This window comes from Camelina sativa, chromosome 20 (genome assembly GCF_000633955.1).
Source record: "Camelina sativa cultivar DH55 chromosome 20, Cs, whole genome shotgun sequence".
In the NCBI taxonomy this organism is placed as follows: Eukaryota; Viridiplantae; Streptophyta; class Magnoliopsida; order Brassicales; family Brassicaceae; genus Camelina; species Camelina sativa.
The window spans coordinates 28,478,035-28,501,119 of NC_025704.1; the positions used below are offsets into that span (position 1 = coordinate 28,478,035).

The 23,085-nt window shown below is 33.5% G+C and overlaps 5 protein-coding genes across 5 annotated transcripts; 4 read left to right on the forward strand and 1 right to left on the reverse strand.

The window, feature by feature from the left end:
- On the forward strand, positions 1,355 to 2,509 carry LOC104771927 (RING-H2 finger protein ATL30-like). Its single transcript, XM_010496547.1, has one exon. It carries the CDS (start codon positions 1,412 to 1,414, stop codon positions 2,279 to 2,281), a length of 870 nt encoding a protein of 289 aa, XP_010494849.1. The 5' UTR covers positions 1,355 to 1,411; the 3' UTR covers positions 2,282 to 2,509.
- On the forward strand, positions 5,049 to 6,594 carry LOC104772915 (pentatricopeptide repeat-containing protein At5g46680). The gene has a single exon (XM_010497468.2). The coding sequence runs from the start codon at positions 5,142 to 5,144 to the stop codon at positions 6,546 to 6,548; it is 1,407 nt and encodes a 468-aa protein (XP_010495770.1). The 5' UTR covers positions 5,049 to 5,141; the 3' UTR covers positions 6,549 to 6,594.
- On the forward strand, positions 9,749 to 11,687 carry LOC104771928 (transcription factor bHLH71). Its single transcript, XM_010496548.2, has 3 exons — positions 9,749 to 10,155; positions 10,372 to 10,839; positions 11,304 to 11,687. The coding sequence occupies exons 1-3, from the start codon at positions 9,796 to 9,798 to the stop codon at positions 11,460 to 11,462; spliced, it is 987 nt and encodes a 328-aa protein (XP_010494850.1). The 5' UTR covers positions 9,749 to 9,795; the 3' UTR covers positions 11,463 to 11,687.
- Positions 14,397 to 16,168, forward strand: LOC104771929 (protein TORNADO 2-like). The gene is made up of 2 exons (XM_010496549.2): positions 14,397 to 15,049; positions 15,635 to 16,168. The coding sequence occupies exons 1-2, from the start codon at positions 14,552 to 14,554 to the stop codon at positions 15,944 to 15,946; spliced, it is 810 nt and encodes a 269-aa protein (XP_010494851.1). The 5' UTR covers positions 14,397 to 14,551; the 3' UTR covers positions 15,947 to 16,168.
- LOC104771930 lies at positions 16,206 to 18,331 on the reverse strand (the record flags this gene model as incomplete). The annotated part of the gene is given in 4 exon segments (XM_010496550.2): positions 16,206 to 16,674; positions 16,910 to 17,128; positions 17,217 to 17,414; positions 18,226 to 18,331. Coding segments are annotated over 4 exon segments (702 nt in total). The 3' UTR covers positions 16,206 to 16,452.

The following is a 23,085-nucleotide window of genomic DNA, read 5'->3' on the forward strand; positions in this document are numbered from 1 at the left end:
TTAGCTTGCTCACTTGATCTCTTTTTCTTAGCCATCAAATTGACTTAAAAATTGAACAATTTATTTAATTACATGACAAAATATACACTAGTAATCTGGAAACAAAAGAGAAGGTATTTTAAAATACCTTATTTATCTAGGTATATAATAATAGAGAGGAGCTTGTATTTGGTGATGGAGATGGCGCAACTACTCGAACAGCTGACTCTAGAGCATTGACACATGCTCATATACCACCAAACTGTTAGAATAGTCGCGTAAAGCAGAGCAACCAAAAAACTTTTATATGGCAATTTGTTCCTCTTTTTATTTTTGCACTTTCTTCTTCAACCTTCAACGTATGAACCAATATTATATAGTACATGCACTATTGTTCAGCATTTATCCATAAGTAACTTAATTAGCATGTATGATGTATGACAATAGTATCTAAAGTGGGAAGTTTTTTCTTGTGGTATCTGATAAATAAGAATAAAATCCACTAGCTGAGCCAAAGATTACTAATGATTAAAAACAAATTTCAAAGTATGAACATATAGACTCATGCAATTCATAATTCCTAAAAGTTTAAACGCATATTATACATATTTTTTAAGAAATGAACGTTATATTATTGAATAAATAATATAGTCATATATATATATATTTATATACACAAAAAGAATAGAGGTATTTTAGAATACCTCATTTTATATTTTTTTGTTTTTTGTTTATTTATTTATTTATGGAGAAAGGTATTTTAGAATACCTTAATTAGGTGGGAAAGCTGTTTATGATGATCGGATAGACCCGCTCATTTAAGAGAGAGTATTACATAGTTTTTAAAGGTGCAGAGACTATGCTTATACAAGGCGCACACTATTCGTCGAACTGTGGATAGAGTTAAGCTAAGCTCACTCTCCCATATCTTAGCTGCACCACTAAGCCAGCTCGAATAGTTGCACTCATCTACCGTCTTACTCGTATATAAGCTTTCATTCTCCTCTGTTGTTTGCGTTTAGTGTAAGTTAAAATTGTATTTAAGTAGTCGTTACCATTTAAAAGCTTTTTTTTTTTTCTTTTCAGAATGCTATTAAAAATTATAACTTGAAATTTAATCGACCCTTGTTACAACGTACATACCATTCTCAGTATTTAGACTAATAAGTAGCTTATGCGGTTTAATCGTCAAAACAATGTCACTAAAGACTCGTTCAATGCAACTTAAATCAATCATCAAACACACGACTTACAAAACTCATTTCTAAATTAAGTAAACAAATCCTAAGCACATACACTCTCTCACTTTGTCACCATACACAAAATTTTAACACACTTAAGAAAACTTATTAAATTAAACGGAAAATATATATCACAAAACCAAATAAAACATTTTGTCGGAGATAAACCATCTCCGACACACTTTTCTTCAATGCCGATTGCAAAACCGATCAATGGAAACACTACTTCTCAATATCCACCACCACATTACAACAAACCGCCTCTAGTCATAATCCTAACCGTGATCCTCCTCGTCGTCTTTTTTATAGGTTTCTTCGCTCTCTATTTTTGCAAATGTTTCTTCCACACTCTCACCGAAGCATGGAATCACCATTACCGCAACGGATTGTCCGAAAATCAAACTCAACAAGACAATAATCCTGGTCCACCACCGGCTAACCCTGGTCTAGAGCCACACGTCATCCAATCCTTCCCTACGTTTCCATTCTCATCCGTCAAAGATCTTAGGGAAGACAAATGCGGTCTCGAATGCGCGATTTGTCTTCTTGAATTCGAAGAAGAACACATCCTTCTTCGACTCTTGTCAACTTGTTACCATGTTTTTCATCAAGAATGCATTGATCGATGGCTTGAATCTAACAAAACATGTCCTGTCTGTCGCCGGAATTTAGATCCGAACGCACCCGAAAACATCAAAGAGTTGATCATCGAAGTCATACAAGAGAACGGACATGAAAACCGCGATCAAACGCCATCTCCTCCAAACGAGGGTTTGTTGTCGAGACAAAGCAGTAGTAGTAACAACGAAGGAAAGATCGAGACGTTACCGGATAAGTTCTCGAGATCGAAAACGACGGGTCATTCAATTGTTAGGAATAAACCGGAGGAAGAAGATAGGTATACTTTGAGGTTACCGGATCATGTAAAGATTAAGGTTACGAGAAGATATAACAATAATCAAACAGAGAGTTGTATTTCATTTGGTGAGCTTATGAGAAACAAAGGAGGCCGGTTTGGTGAAGTTTCTGGTCAATCACTTGTACCGGAATCAGGAAGTTAAAGAAGATTTACAGTTTTTGTTGTTTTTTTTTTTTTGAAAAATTAACTAGTCCATTTTGTTGTTGTTTTTTGTATTTCTTAATTAGATAGGTTTTTTTGGGGGTCAAAATATAGGTTTTAAGAGATACTCAAATGATTTTAGAAAAGTTGAATAGTTCATGTCAAACAAATTTTGTCAACTTTAACCTAAATTTATTGTATGTTGTTTAGTAATAATGATAACATCTAATTAAAGACACTTATATTGGGCACAAATTTGGATCCGAAGAACCGAACCGAAACCAAAAAAAGAAAGAAAAATTTGTTTGATACCTTTGTTAAGCTTCATATGTTATCATTGTGTCTAATGGCTCGACAAAAACGGTGCTTTGTCCTCTATGTTTTTGCAGCCGATCGAGGTTAGGATTGTTATTGCGAAACTGTTATTCTGAATATATCACTAATAACGTATTTATTTGATAGTATGTTATCGATCAATATACCCCATAAATAAGAGAATATAAACCAAACCTTGTTTAACAGGGAAAACTGTTATACTTCAACCCAAACAATTTAGAAAATAAATACCTATACAATAAAACAGTGTATTTTTTAATTTGAACCATTAACAAAGTTCAAATAAATTACACGAACTCTTATTAGTAGTGTCAAAATCCGCATTGACTAATTTAAACATTAGTCAACTATAAATATGCTAACGAGGTATGATCTGGACGCTCACGATGCATGATTTGACGCTGTCGAGGCATGACGTAAAAATTATAGTTACAAAAATACTCTTAACAAAATTTATATTTTTAAACTAAATAATAATATTTGCATAAAAATTTCACAAAATATGAAATATTACAAGTGAATGATTACGGTCTGTAAACTTACTTACAAGTGAATGAGAAAACAAATATGATATATGAAAACATTACCATCAAGAGAAATTATTACAAGCTTCATGTTTGAAACTATGTAATAATCATTGAATAGCTTCTCCAAACTAGATTAAAGGTCATGTCCGGAATGGGTAAGGGAATCCTTATTCTCCTAGGTAGATCTATGAAAAGGTGTGGACTTCTGAATTTGTATGGCAAAAAGGTTGATCATAGCGACCCAAATATGTATTTGTGTAATTTAGATTCTGAAAACAAATGATATAAATATTAAAACAAATTAAAAAAAAATGAAATGATGTCAAAAAAAATGAATTTATTGGAAGAGTTAAAATACTTGAATTGATAGTTATTAGCTCCTTTTCAATCACTTTCAAGTCGAAGACATGATTATGGAACATATCAGCAAACATCTTGAAAGCAAGATCAGAGTGTTCATGATCAATTCGTATTTTTCTGAATATACCCCACCATTATGTCTATGAACATAATCATTGAACTAAAAATAAAAATTAAAAATCCACCAATGTAATTATGAGTTATAGTTATTTGTAACAACAAATATTTATTTTAAAATAGTGTACCAACCTCATTCTTTATAGGATAATTTTTTATCCTAAAAACAGGACATGCTCCATAAGATGGGCTAAGCCTTGCATATCTCAAGGATCAGCAAAACTACCACATCTAATCGAAATTGCAGCAGCATGCTGATCAAAATTAGAAGAAACAACAAGTAAAACAGACAAACCATTATCTAGCTCCAATCTCCTGAATTTGGAATTTTTGTATGGTTGTGGCGGATGAAATATGTATTCTTCCTCCAAATCATTGGGAAAATGGTATATTTCAACCCAAATAATATTGTCGAGGCACGACGTAAAAATTATAAGTACAAAAATTACTATTAACAAAATTAATATTATTAAATAAATAATGTTATTTGCATAAAAATTTCACAAAATATTTTAAAAAATTAATCAATGATTTTTAAAATATATTTCATAATTAATTTCAAAAATATTCTTAATTATGACTCTTATTAGTTATTACATCAATGATTTTTTAAAGAAAAATCAAAAGAATATTTCTTAATTAGTTGATAAATGGTATCAAACTTATCAGAAATTATTGACAAAAGCAGTATATAAACAATGTTTCTTCACATTGGCTTATTTAAGCTGATCAATTAAAGTTGTTGACAAAAAAAATCATTGGCTATGTGTTTTGATTAAGAAATGTTTTTGAAATTAATTATGCAATAGGTTGATAAATCATTGATTTCATGTGTTAAGAAAAGTTTTTTTTGTAATTGTTTTATCCAAATAATATTATTTTGCTTTATCCAAATAATAAATTTTGCTTAAAAAAGTCAATGATGTAATAATTTATAAGAGATGTAATTATAAATATTCATTGAACTTAGTTATGCAATATATTTATAAAATTATTGATTTCATGATTTAATAGATATTATTTTAAAAAGATTTACCCAAATAATATTATTTGGTTAAGAATATAATATTAATTTTGTCAAAGGTAATTTTCATAATTATAATATGTCTTATCAGCGATCTAATCATGCACCGTCAGCGTCTACGTCTTTTATTTTTTACAGTTAATGAATGGTTAAATTAGTCAATACTAATTTTGACACCATTAATAAAAGTTAAGATAGTTTATTTGAATAGTACAATACAATACCAATTTTTTCAGATGTATAAAAACCGACTAATGTTTCCGTTGAAATTCACAACAAATGTTTTTTTGTTAGTAAAATACGACGCCGTCTAGTTACGAGTGTGATTGGTTGACAAACGACGACGTATTCTACTTAAGTATTATACGACGTCGTTTATTGAAAAGACCAAAGATTCATTTTGTTCTTTTTTTTCTTGTTCGTCAAGCTCTGTTTCCAAATTCAAGTTTCTTTACAATGTAGTGGATTCGATTTATAGTTGCTCATCTCTCGAACAAATGGTTCGTGGATTGATGAAATTCCCAAGAATCTCAACGAAGCTAATGAACATATGCCTCGACTCTCTCTGCAAATTCCGAAACTTGGAGAAAGCTGAATCTTTACTCGTAGACGGGATCAGATTGGGTGTTCTCCCCAACGTTATCACTTACAACACTTTGATCAAAGGGTACTCACGTTTCGTCGGAATCGATGAAGCTTACGCTGTAACTCGTCGTATGAGAGAAGCTGGGATCGAACCTGACGTTGCTACTTACAATTCATTGATCTCCGGAGCTGCTAAACAGTTGATGCTAAATCGTGTACTCCAACTGTTCGACGAAATGCTTCACTCAGGTTTGTCTCCTGATATGTGGAGTTATAACACTTTGATGTCTTGTTACTTCAAATTAGGGAAACACGGTGAAGCGTTTCGTATTCTTAACGAGGATATAGAGTTAGCTGGGTTGGTTCCTGGTGTTGATACTTATAACATCCTTCTTGATGCGCTTTGCAAAAGTGGTCACACGGGTAACGCGATTGAGCTCTTTAAGCATCTGAGGACTCGAGTTAAACCAGAGCTTATGACTTATAACATTCTCATTAACGGTCTTTGTAAAGCTAGAAGGGTTGGTTCTTTAAATTGGATGTTGAGAGAGCTTAAGAAATCAGGTTACACTCCTAATGCGGTTACGTACACAACAATGCTTAAAATGTATTTTAAGACTAGGAGGATTGAGAAAGGGCTTCAACTGTTTATGAAAATGAAGAAAGAAGGGTATACCTTTGACGGGTATGCGAACTGTGCTGTTGTTAGTGCTTTGATCAAAACAGGAAGAGCAGAGGAGGCTTACGAGTGTATGGAAGAGCTTGTGAGAAGCGGTACACGGAGTCAAGACATTGTTTCGTACAACACGTTGTTGAATCTGTATTTTAAAGATGGGAATTTAGATGCTGTGGAGGATCTGTTGGAGGAGATTGAGGTTAAAGGATTGAAACTTGATGACCACACGCATACGATTATAGTCAATGGTTTGTTAAACATAGGTCATACAGGAGGAGCTGAGAAGCATATGGCATGTATGGGAGAGATGGGGACGCTGCCTAGTGTTGTTACTTGTAACTGTATGATTGATGGGTTGTGCAAAGCGGGTCATGTAGATCGTGCCATGAGGTTGTTTGCGTCGATGGAAGTTAGAGATGAGTTTACTTACACTTCTGTTGTGCATAATCTATGTAAAGATGGGCAGCTTGTATGTGCTTCGAAGCTGCTCTTGTCTTGTTACAATAAAGGGATGAAGATTCCGTCGTCGGCTAGACGAGCTGTGTTGTCCGGTTTAAGGACGACGGTATCTTACCAGGCTGCAAGGAAGACACATTTTAAAATCAAAGCAGCTATTGAATCCAATGCATTAATGTATCCTTAAAAGACATTAGAAAGTGTATCTTATATAGAAGAAAATTATTGATTCATCCATGACCCTAAATGTTATTGGACTTTAGGTAAAATAGTGTTATCGGTCAATAAACCCTCATGAAATTAGAGAATATTAACCAAACCTTGTTTAACAACACCAGTGAGAGTACTAGAGATTTAGTTATATGTTTAAGAGCTCCTAACTATAGCTAAGTTTGATAACTTGTAAGGCAGTGTATAATCTTGGTGTTTAATTTAGTTATTTGATTAGTTTTGGTTCGGAGTCTCTAAAGAGATCAAAGCAACTTCAGGAAATATGACCAAAGACGCCACTTTTGGAACAACTGGTCCCAAAATGAAGCCATGTTACTCATGTGCTGCTTCTGATCACAATTAAAAAGCTAATCTTTGAACTTTGAACCTTCTCTAGACGACTTTTTACTATTTGGGTTTCTTTTTGTTTTTAACAGAAAACAGTAAGAAATTTTCTTTTGGCAGAGGACTAAAGATAAGACTGAGTCTACTCTCTCGACGTGGACATATCTGACAAAACAACAGTTTCTGCTCTTCGTCCTCTTTGTTGTTATTGTCTCTCTCTTTCTCGGACTTCGTAAATTTGATACACTTTGTTTACTCTTAATCTCTATATACATAAGTACAAAGATCTATTGCATGTTAGAGATGATGCATTTATCAGAAATGTTAAGAGACATGAACACGTGTTTGTTTGTTGATGCAACGAATCAGATTAGAGTAGACACGTTTTATAGGTTTGGTAAAACATTCACAGGAATCTTCAAGATAAATTCTTGAGAATAGATAGAGACTTTGGAACTTGGTAAGCAAACGGTCTTTGTTTCTTGTCAAATAAATTTCCAGATTGTAGGTTTGAATCGTTTGGTTAACCAAAGAAATAGAGAGACTGATTGTTAATTGTTAAGTGTGTATATACTTATAGTAAGCTTTTGCAACCGAACCAAATCAATCAAACTCCATTAAAATTTATTATTTAGTTAATTATATGCAAATATGCATTTCAAAAAAAAAAATACATTTCAATATACAATTCTAATTTTAGTTATACAATTCTAACCAAAATAAGTATATTTATTTCATTTTTATTAAATAAGATTAATAAGTTTAATAAAAATGAAATAAAAGCACACACACACTATGTACTACTAACCAAAGAATCAAAGCCACTAATCTGATTCTTAAAAGAAACACACTCTTGTTATATTTTCGTATGCTATAAAACAATATTGTTGGTTTTTCGTTTGCTATTGTCAAATTCGTGAAAGTTAATATTCTCGTTATTTAATGGATACTAGAGCAACGGCCATTGTTGAGTGTAAAACGAATAAACAAATTTTAATAGTTGTGGTCTAATTATTTAGTTGTTAAGTACTTGGTTTTGTATGTTTGATCAATTGTAGAATTTTGCATGGGGTGTTTTGTTTCTGTTACCAAAATTATTTGATAGATCTTGTGTCCGGACCTATTGTCTAATTCGTGAAAGTTAACGTTTTTTGTTTTTGTTTTTGTTTTTGAGAGATCTGACCATTTGTATCAGAAAAAACACAGAAAAGTACAGATAGTTTAAAACTAAATCAAATAAATAAAAATGAATAGAGATATTTTTTTTGTGTGTAATCACGGGTTGTGTTTTTTACCTTCTTCATAGGTTCTTCTCTGGTCCTTCTAATGTGCAAACAAAACTGACTGATGAAATGGAGACAGTCCTTTTTTAATTATAAGCATACAATTGCAATTAATAATTTATCACTTTTCCCAATATCATACATATACAAAATATATATCTTAGATATTATACAGAATTTAAGCACACAAAAATATATTCAAGAAGAATATATAAATAGGAAATGTGAAATTTTGCTTTCTTCCAGCACTCATTTGTCTCTTTTTGTGTATGTTATTGTCCGGTCCCCACGGTCCAACATTGCTAAATACCGAACCGGTTTTGGTCCCATTTGTTTTTCCTTCTTGAGTCGAATATTTGGAATTTGCTCTCCATTTCTATGATTGAGTTTGAGTGTTACTTCTTTTTTTTTTTTATCGAAGACAATACACATATTTGCATTCTAATTTGTGTTCAAAAAAATCAAAGTTGATATACAAACAGTAATTCTCAAAATAATCATATTTGCTAAGATTTGAAGTCCCATATATAGAGTTTGAAAATGCAAACAATTGCGTTAGCATTTCTGTATATATAGATTTCTGAATTTTGCAACTAACAAGAATTATGTATGATGATGTATAAGATTCTTTAGGGGGTTGCTACTTGAAAAACTGTAAGAATAGGTAGAGGTTTTTTAGGGTAGTAAAAAGGGTAAATTAAGTGAAAAAGAGAGAATGGTCCAGAGTTTCGAGAAAATAACAAGACCTTAGACTCTGTCTGACCCATCTCACGTGCCACCAGCACTCCATTGCTCTTCCTTCCTTCTCAAATCCTTTTCTGATCTATGAAAATGTATACATGTGCATTTTATATATCTTTATATATACACTATGAATTGGAAAAGAAAAATAAGAATCCATACATATAACATATTCATTTTGGAAGATGATTACAATTTACACAGCTTGTGACATTTTTATTCTGCGGACTCTTATACATCTTTTATGACCGGAGGTCAATAGTAGCATACATCAGTTGAATTTAGAGTCAAGCATTATCTACTTTATGAATTTCGTTTCCGAATTCTTATTAAAAATGAGTGTTTAAATTATAATATATAATGGATAGATGTCTCAGATTTTAGTAAGTTATCTTTTTCTTGTAAATTGAGAAATCATATATTCATATGCTCTTCCTATTATAATTTAGGTTTGTAATAAGTTAACTAAAATTTACGAACTGATAATATGTGGAAACATAAAAATGATATATGTGATTATGCATGTTTTTATCAATGGTCAAACTACTACAAAATAATGAAAAAGTATGTGATTCAGCAAAGTTGATAATTAACCCTTCCATGATAGTACCGATCACAATCAAATAATGTCTCACATGTACACACTCAGAGCACCATAGCTTCAACATTTGTCATTTTTTTTTTCTCATTTAATCATTGCCTTTTATTTTCCGAAAATGTCGTTTTCGCCCGCAAGTTTTTAAAAAAAATTAATATATATGTTTTTCAAATATTAGAAATTAGAGATTTGGAGTGTTGCTATATAAATCAATGATACTTGGTAATTCAATAAGGGAATAAACGACGTCAAGAGCAATGACTCTAGAAGCTTTATCATCAAATGGTCTCTTAAACTTTTTGCTCTCCGAAACTCTTTCACCAACTCCATTCAAGTCTCTCGTTGACCTCGAGCCACTGCCGGGAAATGATGTCATCATATCCAAGAACACAATTATGGATGAGATATCTCATCAAGAACCTCCACCACCGCGACCACCACCGGCCACGAATCGAGGGAAGAAGCGGAGGAGGAGGAAACCTAGGGTTTGCAAAAACGAAGAAGAAGCTGAGAACCAACGAATGACTCACATTGCCGTCGAGAGAAATAGGAGAAGACAAATGAATCAACATCTCTCTGTCTTACGATCTCTCATGCCTCAACCTTTTGCTCACAAGGTTCAGTTCTTATGGATAATTTCATAATTCTTATTAAGAAGTTTACGAATTTTAAACTAGGGTTTCAATTTTTTTTGAGAATTCAGAAAAGTATTAAAATTTTCTCTTTTCTTTTATGAAAAGATTCACTATAAAGGTTTAAATCTTTCAAAAGTTCTTTTAATTTATTTTTGTTTGGGTTCACTTATACTTTTGGTGGGTTTATTTTCTTGAAAGGGTGATCAAGCTTCAATAGTAGGTGGAGCCATAGATTTCATCAAAGAACTCGAACACAAATTACTATCTCTTGAAGCTCAAAAGCTTCATAATGCTAAACTAAACCAGTCGGTTACTACTTCAACAAGTCAAGACTCAAACGGCGAACCGGAGAATCCTCATCAACAGTCTCCGCTGTCGATATCACAGTTCTTTCTTCACTCTTACGATCCGAGCCAAGAGAGTAGGAACGGCTCAACAAGCTCGGTGAAAACCGCTTTGGAAGATCTCGAGGTGACTCTAATCGAAACTCATGCTAACATCAGAATCTTGTCGAGGAGGAGAGGTTTCCGGTGGAGCACGATGGCCACTGCTAGGCCACCGCAGCTTTCGAGGCTGGTGGCTGCTCTACAATCGCTTTCACTCTCGGTTCTTCACCTTAGCGTCACAACAATGGACACTTACGCTATTTACTCCATCAGCGCTAAGGTAATAAATCAACTTATAATTAACCGTACTAAACTGGATTAGTTCAAAACTTCAAATGCAAGTTTAGCATTTCACATTTCTGCTACTTACTCTATCAGTACTAGGGTTATATAAGTTCTTATCATCTTAGTATACACAAAACCAAATTAAACCGGACTAAACCGAATTTGAGGGGTGTTTTTGAGAATGTATGTTAGGTATTTAAAGCAAGACGGGTAGATTATGTGCGGTCCAAGGGACAGAGCATATAAAAGGAATGTCTATGAACTCTTAACTAGATTTGGTCCAACATTTATTACCATACTTGGTGGAGTTATTTTTCTTATTTTTCACCTATTTCTTGAAAACAGGTTCAATTATTGCCACGTGAGTTAATAACAATTTAAACCCTTTTTTTTTACAAATTCACATAATGTTATTTTAGGTTAATATTGTAATCATTTGTTTTAATTGGATTGTAAAAGGTGGAAGAGAGTTGCCAGCTAAGTTCAGTAGATGACATTGCAGGAGCAGTTCACCACATGCTAAGTATCATTGAAGAGGAGCCTATTTGTTGCTCATCAATGTCAGAACTACCCTTTGATTTCTCTTTGAATCACACAAATGCCACTCATTCTCTCTGAGAAATCTTTTTTTTTTGTTCCTTTTTTTAACATTTAGTTTTATTTTTTACATCTTTTTGTGTTCAGAATAAAGAAAACTCACTTCTTTCTTTTTAATTTCCTAGGTTCTTTTCTGACTCTTGTAAAGGCTAAATGTGAATTATGTGGATTATAGTGGCCCTTAATATGTTCGTTGTTTGACTCTTCTTTTCATGCATTTCTGATAGTAAGTTATAAATTAGTACACTTGTCACACTTTGTATAGGGTTTTGGTCCTTTTGGATTGCTTTGAATTTAATTTATTTATCGATCATCACATTTTTCAGATAGGCTATCTTCTGAAGTATTTCGTTTATATGAAATTCCAAGGGCTAAAGAGATGATATTTTTTGGAGATAGTTATCCAATTTAAGATTCTAAGTTCTAAGTTCTAACATGCAAACGACTGATTCTAAATAAGTATTTTACGTACGTGGTGTTATCGTATGTAAATCAAAATCATGATGTGATAATTAATTTAAAATCTACTGTTTACACAAGATTTGGGACACCCCACCATCATTGCGAGTGAGATTTTTGTGTTCGGTTGCTTATGTTCCATTACCATCTACATCGACAACTCTATTTTATGGACCAGTGGCCCATGTTAATAGTTTATGATATGGGCTTTGTTTTGTGTATCCTGCACTCATTCAGTCTCATTCATACACGTACACGATGAACTTTTTCATTATTTAAGTTGTTCTGTTCATTGCTTATCATTTTCTACTCCACTCGAAACCCAATGATCTTGTTGTATTCTTGTACTCGTATAAAGAAGTGGAAATCTTGACTTTTCTTCACGTAATAAAGATTCTCTTTCTTATCTCCAAATATTATTTGAACTATTCACAATAATTCTTTTCTTTTGTCATGTCACTTTTGGATATTGAATTTGGTCAACCTGTTCACATTTTCCTCATATACTATCTAGTTCGTACGACGAAGGTATTGTGTTGTTTATTATTAAATGGAAACAAATTTATTTTGTTTTTGGACAGTATGCATATATACAATCAATGTCTATATAAAACGAGATTAAGAGATGGATATAGTTTTTTGTTTAGATTTTATCAATATGTACCTTTATAGTTTCTTTAATTTGAAAATGAGATAAAATTTGTATAACTGTTTGTTGAAAGTTGAAACAATAGGTTAAATGATCATTAGCAAAACACTTTTTAATGAAGCCTAATGCTGGATTAGACATCGCACTAAGATTGTCATCTAATAATGAGGATTAAGAAATATGATCCTTTCCGATGGAACGAGATATTTGCATTGGCTTTTCCTCACAAGAGATGCATTCGCAAATAAAGTTCCCATCTCCTCTTGAACCCAAGGTACCTTTTATTTTTATTTTCTCATGAAAAATTTGTTCAACTCATAAGAGCATCCACCACCCTTTTATGAAATATAAGAGTAGAAAAATATGCTCATAACAATTGAAATTAAAACTGAATGAATAACACAATAACTTTTAGGTTTTGTGAAGATTTTCTTGTGGTTGGTTACTAGCAGTTGACTTCTATCTAGTATATAGCTTTTGTTATACTGAGATTATATACTTGTATGTTAAGTTTTTTTTAAAAGGTTATACATATTATTTCCTGTTCTTGAAAATACAATAAAATTGCAATAATAAATTAATTTGAACCATACAAATATATAATTTTTATAAATAAAAGTTAGTAGTGAAAATCTTAGTCATCTCATTAATGTGGTTAGATTGTCTATTAATTTGAAGATAATCTATAAAAAATTTACAAATTTAACTTTTCTTGTCTTTAATAGATTAGAAGTTTGGAAATATTTTTGTGTTTAACTAGTTTTTTTCGGCGGTAGGATTAAATTCAATACGTCTACTTGTTTGTTTTATTTCAGCAAAAAATATCAACTTTCAAATTCATTCCATCATATAAGCCTACTTTTATAAAAAGAAAATGAGAAGATCAATACAGCAGAAGAGATCAACAGTGGTGTTGATTTTTTTTTGAAACAAATAGGGAAATACCTCGCGATGAAATGGTTCCTCATGTCAAACATCTGAAACAATGATCCTATAGGTAATATGTAAAGTTAATGATTTTTATGGTTTGATGATTATATGGTTAAAATAAAGTTATTATTTTTATTGTAGAGAAGAATGGTACATCTAAAATAAAAAATAGCTAGAGAGAATTGATGAAGGATGTTCAGCAATCAGCACAACGACGCAATTCTGACTAGGTTTTTTTTAGTTAATTTTAATATTTTTTAACGTGAATTTTTAAATTATCAGTATAAGTTGTTCAGAAATTTCTAAAAACATAAATGTAAGCGAAAACTTAAACAAGATTTTTAAAAAAATACGGATTAGTTTTCAAATTTAGAATAAGCTTATTGAAATTATTTAACCAAAAAAAAAAGAATTTTGTTCAATTTATTAAATAATGATCTTTTACTCATCTTAAATACAATAATAATGAAAGTTTAATAAATACACTTAAGTATTTGTCAATTTGTGTGTCATCTACTTATCTTCTGAAATTTTTCTTATGATTAGTTCGTTCATTAAAATCTTAGCAAAAAAAAAAAAAACTCATTAAAATCAACATTATCTTGTATTCACCTTTGCTAATCAAAATTTGAAAACTATACACTAATTTTTTAATATATTTTCAAAAATGCAATATGTAATTTTGATATTTTCAAAAATGTAATCTATAGTTTGGATTTCTTTTTCTCTTTTAAGAAAGATATAGTCAATATACCTAATTTAAGAAATGATAAATCCACTTTTTTTCCCTTTTCAAATACTTAGTTAATTTATTATATAGCATGTTTCATTTTCACCCCACATGTAAGTCTTTCTCTCTCTCTAAGTTATTATTACCATTACCCTGCCTAAATCCCCTCAAATCAAAAAATATTTATATAACATTATTCACTTTTCACACATGTTCTCTTATTATTGTTAATTTGAACACTATCTATCTCTTTCTCTCTCCCTCTCTCAAAGTTATTACCCTAAAATCCATTTCAAGAACACAAAAAACAGAGTTAATAGTTTCCTCTCCCCCCACAAAAAGATGCCTTTGAGCAACAATGTAATCGGTTGCATAAACTTCATCTCCGTCCTCCTCTCCATTCCGGTCATCGGCGCCGGAATCTGGCTAGCCATGGGAACAGTTAACTCCTGCGTCAAGCTCCTTCAATGGCCAGTTATAATCCTCGGGATCTTAATCCTCCTAGTGGGTCTCGCTGGTTTCATCGGAGGGTTTTGGAGAATCACGTGGCTTCTTGTTGTTTACTTAATCGCCATGCTTGTTCTCATTGTACTTTTAGGTGTTCTTGTCGGGTTTATTTACATGGTAACCATTAGAGGCGCGGGTCATCCAGAGCCAAGTAGAGCTTATCTTGAGTATAGTCTTCAAGATTTCTCTGGTTGGTTACGTAGAAGAGTTCAGAGATCTTATAAATGGGAAAGGATCCGTACTTGTTTGAGTACTACTACTATCTGCCCTGAACTAAACCAGAGATTCACTATGGCTCTAGATTTCTTCAATGCTCCTCTTAGTCCCATTCAAGTAAGTTTCTTACTCCTCTTTTTTCAAGATTTTGTTCTCTTTATGGTTTTTGATATGAAACATTGAAACTCAAATGGCCAAGGAAAAGTAGGGTGTAAATTGATTAGAAAAAAGTATGGGGATTAAAGTTGAATGGCCAAGAAAGAACAGGGGTGGTAATGGAAGATATAATTGGTGCTTTGCTTGTTAGGTTTGTCTAAAATAAGACTGAAAAAGTGAAAAGTATATCCTTTAATTTAATTTCTTAAATTCATATGAAGATTTCTTTTGTTTACAAAATTTCAAATCTAGGGGTGTAAATTGAATTAAATAAAAAGTACAGGATAGAAATCGAATGGCCAGGAAATAACAGGTGGATGGAGATTAATGAAATTATAAATTATAAATGATTCTTAGCTTATATATATATAGGCTTGTGGGAACAAAAACTGGAAAAGTTTTAACCTTTTAATAAAAAAATTATAAAACTCCCCAACTTTTCTAGATTCTTCCACTAGGTGCACTTAATCACACACGCGGTACAACTCTTTTGGCCCCAATATTTATATCTTATTTAAATTCTAACCCCGTTTCTTTTATTTTCAGTCTGGTTGCTGCAAGCCACCAACAAAATGTGGTTTCACATTCGTAAACCCAACTTATTGGATAAGTCCCATAGATATGTCTGCTGATATGGATTGTCTACAATGGAGCAATGATCAAAACACATTGTGTTACAGTTGTGATTCTTGTAAAGCCGGTTTGCTCGCAAATATCAAGGTAGATTGGTTAAAAGCTGATATCTTTCTCCTTTTGGCGCTTATCGGATTGATCATCGTTTACATAATCGGGTGCTGCGCCTTCCGAAATGCCGAAACTGAGGATATTTTCAGGAAGTACAAGCAAGGTTATACATGATCGAGATGAGAAGTTAAGTGGCAAAACTGGGAGGAATTTTTAAATTTATTGGATTCCTGTATTTTTAGTTTCTCTACGTTTTGGCCCCTGTAGAGTGTTTTATGTGCAACTACTACCAGAACATTTGCTGTAACTTGAAGAATATTTTGTATAATCTCTTTGGTTTGGGGTTTGTGAAACTTTGAATGTCTAATCCGCATTCCATATACGTAATTATCGTTATTGTTATGTAGTCTATCAAAAGTTCAAAACCAAATTAAAAACACTCACTGTCTAGTTTCATTGCACCACGCTACCACTTTACACAAGAAGGTATCAAGAAGATATATACACTTACTTAGTTTATAAGACTAATTCATACTACTATCTTAAGGCCTTTCTTTGGTGAATAGACACTTAAGAGAAAGTTCAAACCCTGTCGCTATACAACCTTTTTTGGAGGATGTCTACATACATATATTAAAGAACCCTGAAAAACGTAACAAGAGCTTCTTCTTGATCCAATCTCAACTCACTGCAGCTCGGTGAGGAATTCCCTTTCTTCGTCGCTTTCGGAGAGAACCAGGAGGAAATTGAGGTCTTGGTGGGCTGACACTCTGATGCAGATTTGAATTGTCATTCTCTACTCCTGAATCGTTATTCTCTAATCCAGAACTGTTGAGAGAATTATCTGATTCATTCGGTGTATGCTTCAGTCTCTTCTCAAAGCTTCCAGATGTTCCTGCGACCTTTTAGTTCAATTGCCACAAACACAGAGAAGAAGTATATCAGAAGAAAGTCTCTTTTGCTCAGGAAAGAAGAAGACCAAAACTCTAAAGTTTCAAAATTTTCTTCTGTAACTAGAAAGTAAGTAACCACAAAACAAAGGAAAGTTCTGTAATAGAAGATACTCAGAGTTCTTCTTCCATGTCAGAAAACAAGCAATAGTGAATGGTAATTGGAGTGTAAGTAGGTATATGGTACCTTGCAGCCAATAGAGCAGAAGCGGAAGAAATTATCAGCAAGGCCACGATCACAGACCTTGCAGGTATTAGTAGTCCCTTTACCATGCCTAGGCTGAGGCCTCTCTTTCAAGAAGACAACCTTTGCGCCATTGATCACATATGACTGAATGCCTGATATGTCTAAGTGCTTCTGTATCTCATTGATCCTTATCACATTATGATAAGATGATATCCTTATCTGCAGCAAACCAACAACTTCTTAACATTCAAAGCCGAGAAAAAGAAAACAATAAGAGAACTTTGGATAAAGAAATTGCAAAACACACCTGAATGGTACGATGGTTCTTGTGGTGAGGAAGACAGAGAGAACAAAGCGAGTCATTGGTACAGTCTAAGCAATACATATTGCATTCGCTTTTAGGTGAGTGTCCATGAAACTGGCATTGAACAAAAAAATGTACGTTTAGTAAAGGTTTCAGCCAGTGAGGCCACTTATTCTCTTCTTCCTCATGTCCACCAGCTCCCTGCAAAACACCAGTAACAACATAACTCATTATTATCCCAAAGAACTCAAAACAATATAACTTCAATATATAATCTAATACCAGAAACACCATTGACTTCAACATATCAAAACAAAAGTCTCCTCCTTTACACAGACTTGAGAAGACTCTTGGTTTTATAAACCAAATTATCAATAACATTTTTTATAATCTTGCAACCAAAGATAATAAGGAATCCCCAAATTCGTCTCGGAGAATATATTCTAAAAACATAAAAAAACAAAAGCAATTTGAACGGCGAGAAGTACGGAATCGAAAAACACGCCGTGAATCTAGTTCGAAGAAGATCCTTTTTACTAATCCTAAAGATTCGTCTTCTGCTCCATTTCCCCCAATTTGAAACCCTAATCTACCAAACTACATTATTCAATTCAAGCACTTCAAGCTTTGGTTCTTCGTGACACAGAAGATAATAAAGTAAAGTAATGAATCAATAATGACAAAAAATATATGAAATTTCCAAAGAACATTGTTTTGTTTTGCTTCTTCCAAGAAAATCGAAAGCATTGTTCTTTACACCAAAAACAGAGCATTTGAAACATCTGAAAACAAAAATTAAAGGAAAAAAAAAGAACACAACTTTTCCTGTTTCCAGTGAAAGAAACTCCAATTTAACCAAAACCCAAATCTTAGAATTGAAAATTAAAGGAGCAGAAGATTCGTATGAACACAAAGAGTACACATTTCGTATGAACACAAAGAGAAGACAATGTAAACAGAGGAAGAATATGAACAATGTGATAATCTAGAGAGGGGTAATGATTAGAAATACCATGAATCTTTTGTTCTTAGGTTTGATTTCTCGATTTGGGTTCTCGTAATCTTCAATCGCCATTTCAGAATGCAGTTAAAGACCAGACCTTTTTTCGAGTCAGCACCTAAAGTTTTTTACTCAAAAAAGGTGGGTTTTTAGAGAGAGAGAAAGGGGTTTAAGAAAGCCAAAGAGTAGAGAGAGAGAGAGAGAGAGAGAGAGAGAGAGAGAGAGAGAGAGAGAGATTTGGTTTCTTCTTTTACTTGCAGCGAAAGAGTTTGAAGAAACGAAGAAGTAAAGAGAAAGAGCCTCGCCTTCTTATCGCCTCTCCCAATGTCGACTAAAAAGTATTCCGAAGCTAATTCCGAACCTAAAGTCCCGAGCCTAAGAAGCGTTGGGTTCAAGGAACCATCCTTTGGTCTTTCCTTGGAATTTTCTTCTTTGATTTGATATTTTCTTTTTTTCTTTTTTTTGGTATTTTTAAAAAATATCTTTCTGTCCTTCTTTGGTATATTTTACTCTCTTTTATTTTTCTCCAAAATATATTAGTAGTAAATATCGTCAAATTTTATTCTTTTTTTTTGGTGTTTCTTTTCCCAAAAAAATAGATACTACTACTATTATTATATAGTCATCACATTGATTGGTTGTTAAGAGTTTGATTACTATCTCCAATGCTACAAAAGTTGTGATTCTCTTTTTCTTGAAAAGTTGATTTATTATGTTGAGAAAGTTCTTGCTCCATTATTGCAATTAGACATCTCATATCAATCTTCAATCCCATTTACATATTTCTTTTGTTTCTTCATCAGGTGCTTTCTCTATTTTTTTTAAAATTGGGTTTCGAAATCATTACATCGATTAATGGTGTGCCTTTTTTTCGATAAAAGTGTACCAATTATCTATGTTTTCATGTTTTGATTGCTAGTATTGTTTTTATCATTCACGATGTCAAAAAAATTTCATGTGTTTAAAGTTTTGAATATGATTGTGCTTATTTTTGGATATACGTGTTAAAGTAACAATTTGAAAAGGTCTTTAGTTTACAAATTTTATAGATGTCTTTTACTGAGAAAATATAGTACTATATTTTTATCATTACACTATGTAATAAAATTTCATAAAATCAAAATACTATTGTTAGTTGATTATATTTTTATCTTAATTATATCTTATCTCATTATAATAAATTCCATATCCAGTCACCTAACCGCTCACTCAATGTGACAGCGATGCAAAGCTATCTTTTTAAAAGTTTAATAAACATCATTTAATTATGCTTTTATACATAAAAAGCTTGATTGATAATTTTCATTATATGCTGCCTACCAAAAAAAATAATTTTCATTATATGCTTACTCATAAGAGTCATAACTCATAAGAATGAGTTGGAAAGAGTATGATGTCAAATAACGAACCGACGTTGTATGCAAAGTACGTCAAATAACAAACAGAGATAAGCTTTTTAATTTGGACAACTATACCTAATCCATATATGTTTTTCGTTCATTGGTTTAATAAAATCAGGAGGAGATTACTGCAAAAATCTAGGTTTAAAGATGAGTGATTATACAATGCTCTTTTGTGTTTTAGTGTTTGGTTTGTGTACTGGTGTTTCAATTTAATTCATTAATTTGGAAATTAAGTTGCAAAGTCAATACTAACTATTCCAACATGCATCACTTGAGAGGGAAGTTCGGTTAAAATAATACCGTCTTTGATGGAATACAATTTTAATTACTAGTTTTGTATGTTGCAATCAAACTTTGTAGGTGGAAAAATTAATATTCTTGCTTTAAATTAATAAAAACTAATTTTGTAGGTTGCAACCAAAACAAAATAAACCAAACTGAAAACATTGATTAAGAAACTAAATTTATTTTGTGGTTCATGATTTCTTATCCTAAACTAAATTAAAGAATGCAAATAATGAAATTTTGAAAATGATTGATTGATATGAATTATGGATGACAAAAATTGTCAACTAGCTAGTGACAGAAGTTATAAACTAAAGAATATATTTAACGACAAGGAGATTTTAGACCATATGAATTAGGGAATTTTAAAAAATCTACCACATTGCATATAAACCTTTTCAATTATACCACATTTGATGAACCTTTTGAAATCTACCAAATTGAGCTACAGAAAATGACGTTTTTACCCTCAGTTGTTTGCTTCCTGCGAAACAAAATAGGTGTTCGGCGAGTCAGTACAACCTACGAATTGGCATTAATGACATGGGTAACTGAAATTGGCATTAATAGCGGACAAAGAAGTTGAATGCTGGGTAAAAGGAAGCATTAGAGTATTAAGAATAAAAAATTAAAATTTCTTGTTTTTAACGGACAAGTTGCTTGCGTTTAATAGAAGGAGAAGGATTGAGAGTGTTTTTGTGGTGGACGAAGACACTGGTACGAAGGTATGTGAACATTTATTGTGACAAATATTTGTATTTCAAGTGTTTTGATAGCCAGTTGGTATGTTCGTTGTGCTCTGCATTAAATGTCCATCTTATGATAGTATAAAAAGAACAATTTTTGAAATGTCGTAACATGTTTTAGATGGCATTTGTAGGTGATGGAAGAAAGTGTTTGTGTTTTAGTTGGGGACTGGACTTGTGCAACAAGCGGGAATTGGAAGTTTGTTCCTCGCGTGGGAGAATTGGCAAGGTATGTAGGGTATAATCAAGGGACGACATTGGTAAAGTTGGAAGAGAAGGTTGCAAAAGCGTTCAGGGTGCGCTTATGGGAGACAAAATTAATCTTGAGCTTTTGCTTTAAAGGAGAAGCGGGTATTATGAGTCAAGGAAAATGGCCCCCTGTTGCGTTAAAATCAGAAATTGATTGGAATCAGTTCAAGGGGTTGATGGCGGATTACCCAGGACTATATCTCTATGTGAGTTTTAAAGGTTCGGCTGATGGAGAAAAGAGTGACGATTTTGTGTGCGCTGGTATGGTTGCGGATGAAGGAGATGATGGGCTTGATGATGAAGTTTTGGTGGCGTTTGTGGAGGAGATAGAAGCAAGTTATAAGGCAAGGATGACTGAAAGGGTGGATAAGGATAAACAGGGGGTGTCCACAATAGTTCCGTTGGTGGACAAGTATAATCGGGGGTTGTCCACTAGTATCCCGTTGGTGGAGAAAGATACTCAGGGGATGTCCACAAGAGCTCCATTGGTGGGCCAGGATAATCAGGTGATGTCCACTACAGCTGCGTCGTCAGACAATAGGATTGGATGGGACAATAATTGTGAAGCGGGTCTATATGAGGTTAGTGTAGTTGATAAGGATAAACAGGGGGTGTCCAGAATAGTTCCGTTGGTGGACAAGTGTAATCAGGGGTTGTCCACTAGTATCCCGTTGGTGGAGAAAGATACTCAGGGGGTGTCTACAAGAGCTCTGTTGGTGGACCAGGATAATGAGGTGATGTCCACTACAGCTGCGTCGTCAGACAATGGGATTGGATTGGACAATAATTGTGAAGCAGGTCTATATGAGGTTAATGTGGTTACTGCATTAGAACCTGATCACAATGTAATGGTGGGTCACCATGTTGAGGTGGTGGTGAATGGGGAAGATCGGCTTTGTGATGTATCGGTTTCTGATATGAGAAAGACGGGGGACAATATGATTAATGTAGACATAGTCAACTCAAGTGGTGATGTTGTAGGTCCATTGTCCACTGTAGAAGCAGCAGTGGACAATCTCATAGTTGGGGATAGCAGTCCAGAATATGATTACGATGAGTGGACTGAACGGATTAACAAAGAGTATCCTCCGGACTGGGATCCTAACATGGAGAGGACGGGTGTAACTGATGATGAAGATGAGGGTGTGGTTCTTGTAGAGGGGAACTCTAGCGGCATCCCAATGAACAATGCGATAGTAGCAGTGGGTTCATCGTCTGGTTATCAATGTTCGGATGCTGATTTTGTTGATTTTGTTGGAGGACTTGTGATAGATGAAACTGACCCTGTATTGTTGAATGACGCTCCACCATGCCATGATAATATGAGAGGCTTGCCAAGCCATGAAAGAAACATGGATTTGAAAAGAGTGGGTGATGCAATCTATGTAGGTAGAATATTTTCCGATAAGGCCGAGATGCACAATGCGCTATCACTTTATGCTATGAAGAGGATTTTCTGCTTCCGTATAGTTGCTTCCGACAAAACGAGAGTAATTGCATCCTGCGTGGACAAGAATTGTGGTTGGAGGGTTTATGCTGTCACTCTTCCAAACACCTTGAATTTGGAAGTGAGAACCATTACAATGGAACACAACTGCGACGTTACGGCTAGGTCTAGATATGGTTCTAAAGCAGCAGCGAAGATATTGGGTGGACTTTTGCGAGGGAAATTTGCAAATGGGAAAAAAGGACCAAGGGCATGCGAGTTACCAGAAATGGTATTGTCGGAGTTGAACGTAACGATATCGTACATGAAAGCCTGGAACGCTAAGGAATTGGCTGTTAATGCTACACGAGGAACTGAAGAAGGAAGCTTCGAATTTCTGTCAACGTATCTACACCTAGTTAAATCAACAAACCCTGGGACAATAACAGATTTGCATACGACGGTCGACAAGAAGGGTAACACATTGTTCAAATATCTGTTCTTCGCATTTGGGGCATGTATTGATGGGTACAAGTTTCTTAGGAAAGTTATAGTGATAAATGGTACAGCGATGAAGGGTAAGTACAAAGGCTGTTTGGTAGCAGCTAGTGGCCAGGATGGAAATTTGCAGATTTATCCACTAGCCTTTGGCGTAGTGGAAGTGGAGAATGATGCTGGGTGGGTGTGGTTTTTGAAGAATCTATCGAAATTTATTCCAGATGAAGAAGACCTTGTTTTCGTATCTGATAGGCATGCTTCTATC

Excerpts from the sequence above, each read along its gene's own strand:
- LOC104772915 (XM_010497468.2), top strand. The coding sequence starts at position 5,142 with ATGGTTCGTGGATTGATGAAATTCCCAAGAATCTCAACGAAGCTAATG.
- LOC104771928 (XM_010496548.2), top strand. The coding sequence starts at position 9,796 with ATGACTCTAGAAGCTTTATCATCAAATGGTCTCTTAAACTTTTTGCTC. Across the intron at positions 10,156-10,371 it reads CTCAACCTTTTGCTCACAAG|GGTGATCAAGCTTCAATAGT; the intron begins GTTCAGTTCTTA and ends TTTTCTTGAAAG. Across the intron at positions 10,840-11,303 it reads TTTACTCCATCAGCGCTAAG|GTGGAAGAGAGTTGCCAGCT; the intron begins GTAATAAATCAA and ends GGATTGTAAAAG.
- LOC104771929 (XM_010496549.2), top strand. The coding sequence starts at position 14,552 with ATGCCTTTGAGCAACAATGTAATCGGTTGCATAAACTTCATCTCCGTC. Across the intron at positions 15,050-15,634 it reads CTCCTCTTAGTCCCATTCAA|TCTGGTTGCTGCAAGCCACC; the intron begins GTAAGTTTCTTA and ends TTTTATTTTCAG.
- LOC104771927 (XM_010496547.1), top strand. The coding sequence starts at position 1,412 with ATGCCGATTGCAAAACCGATCAATGGAAACACTACTTCTCAATATCCA.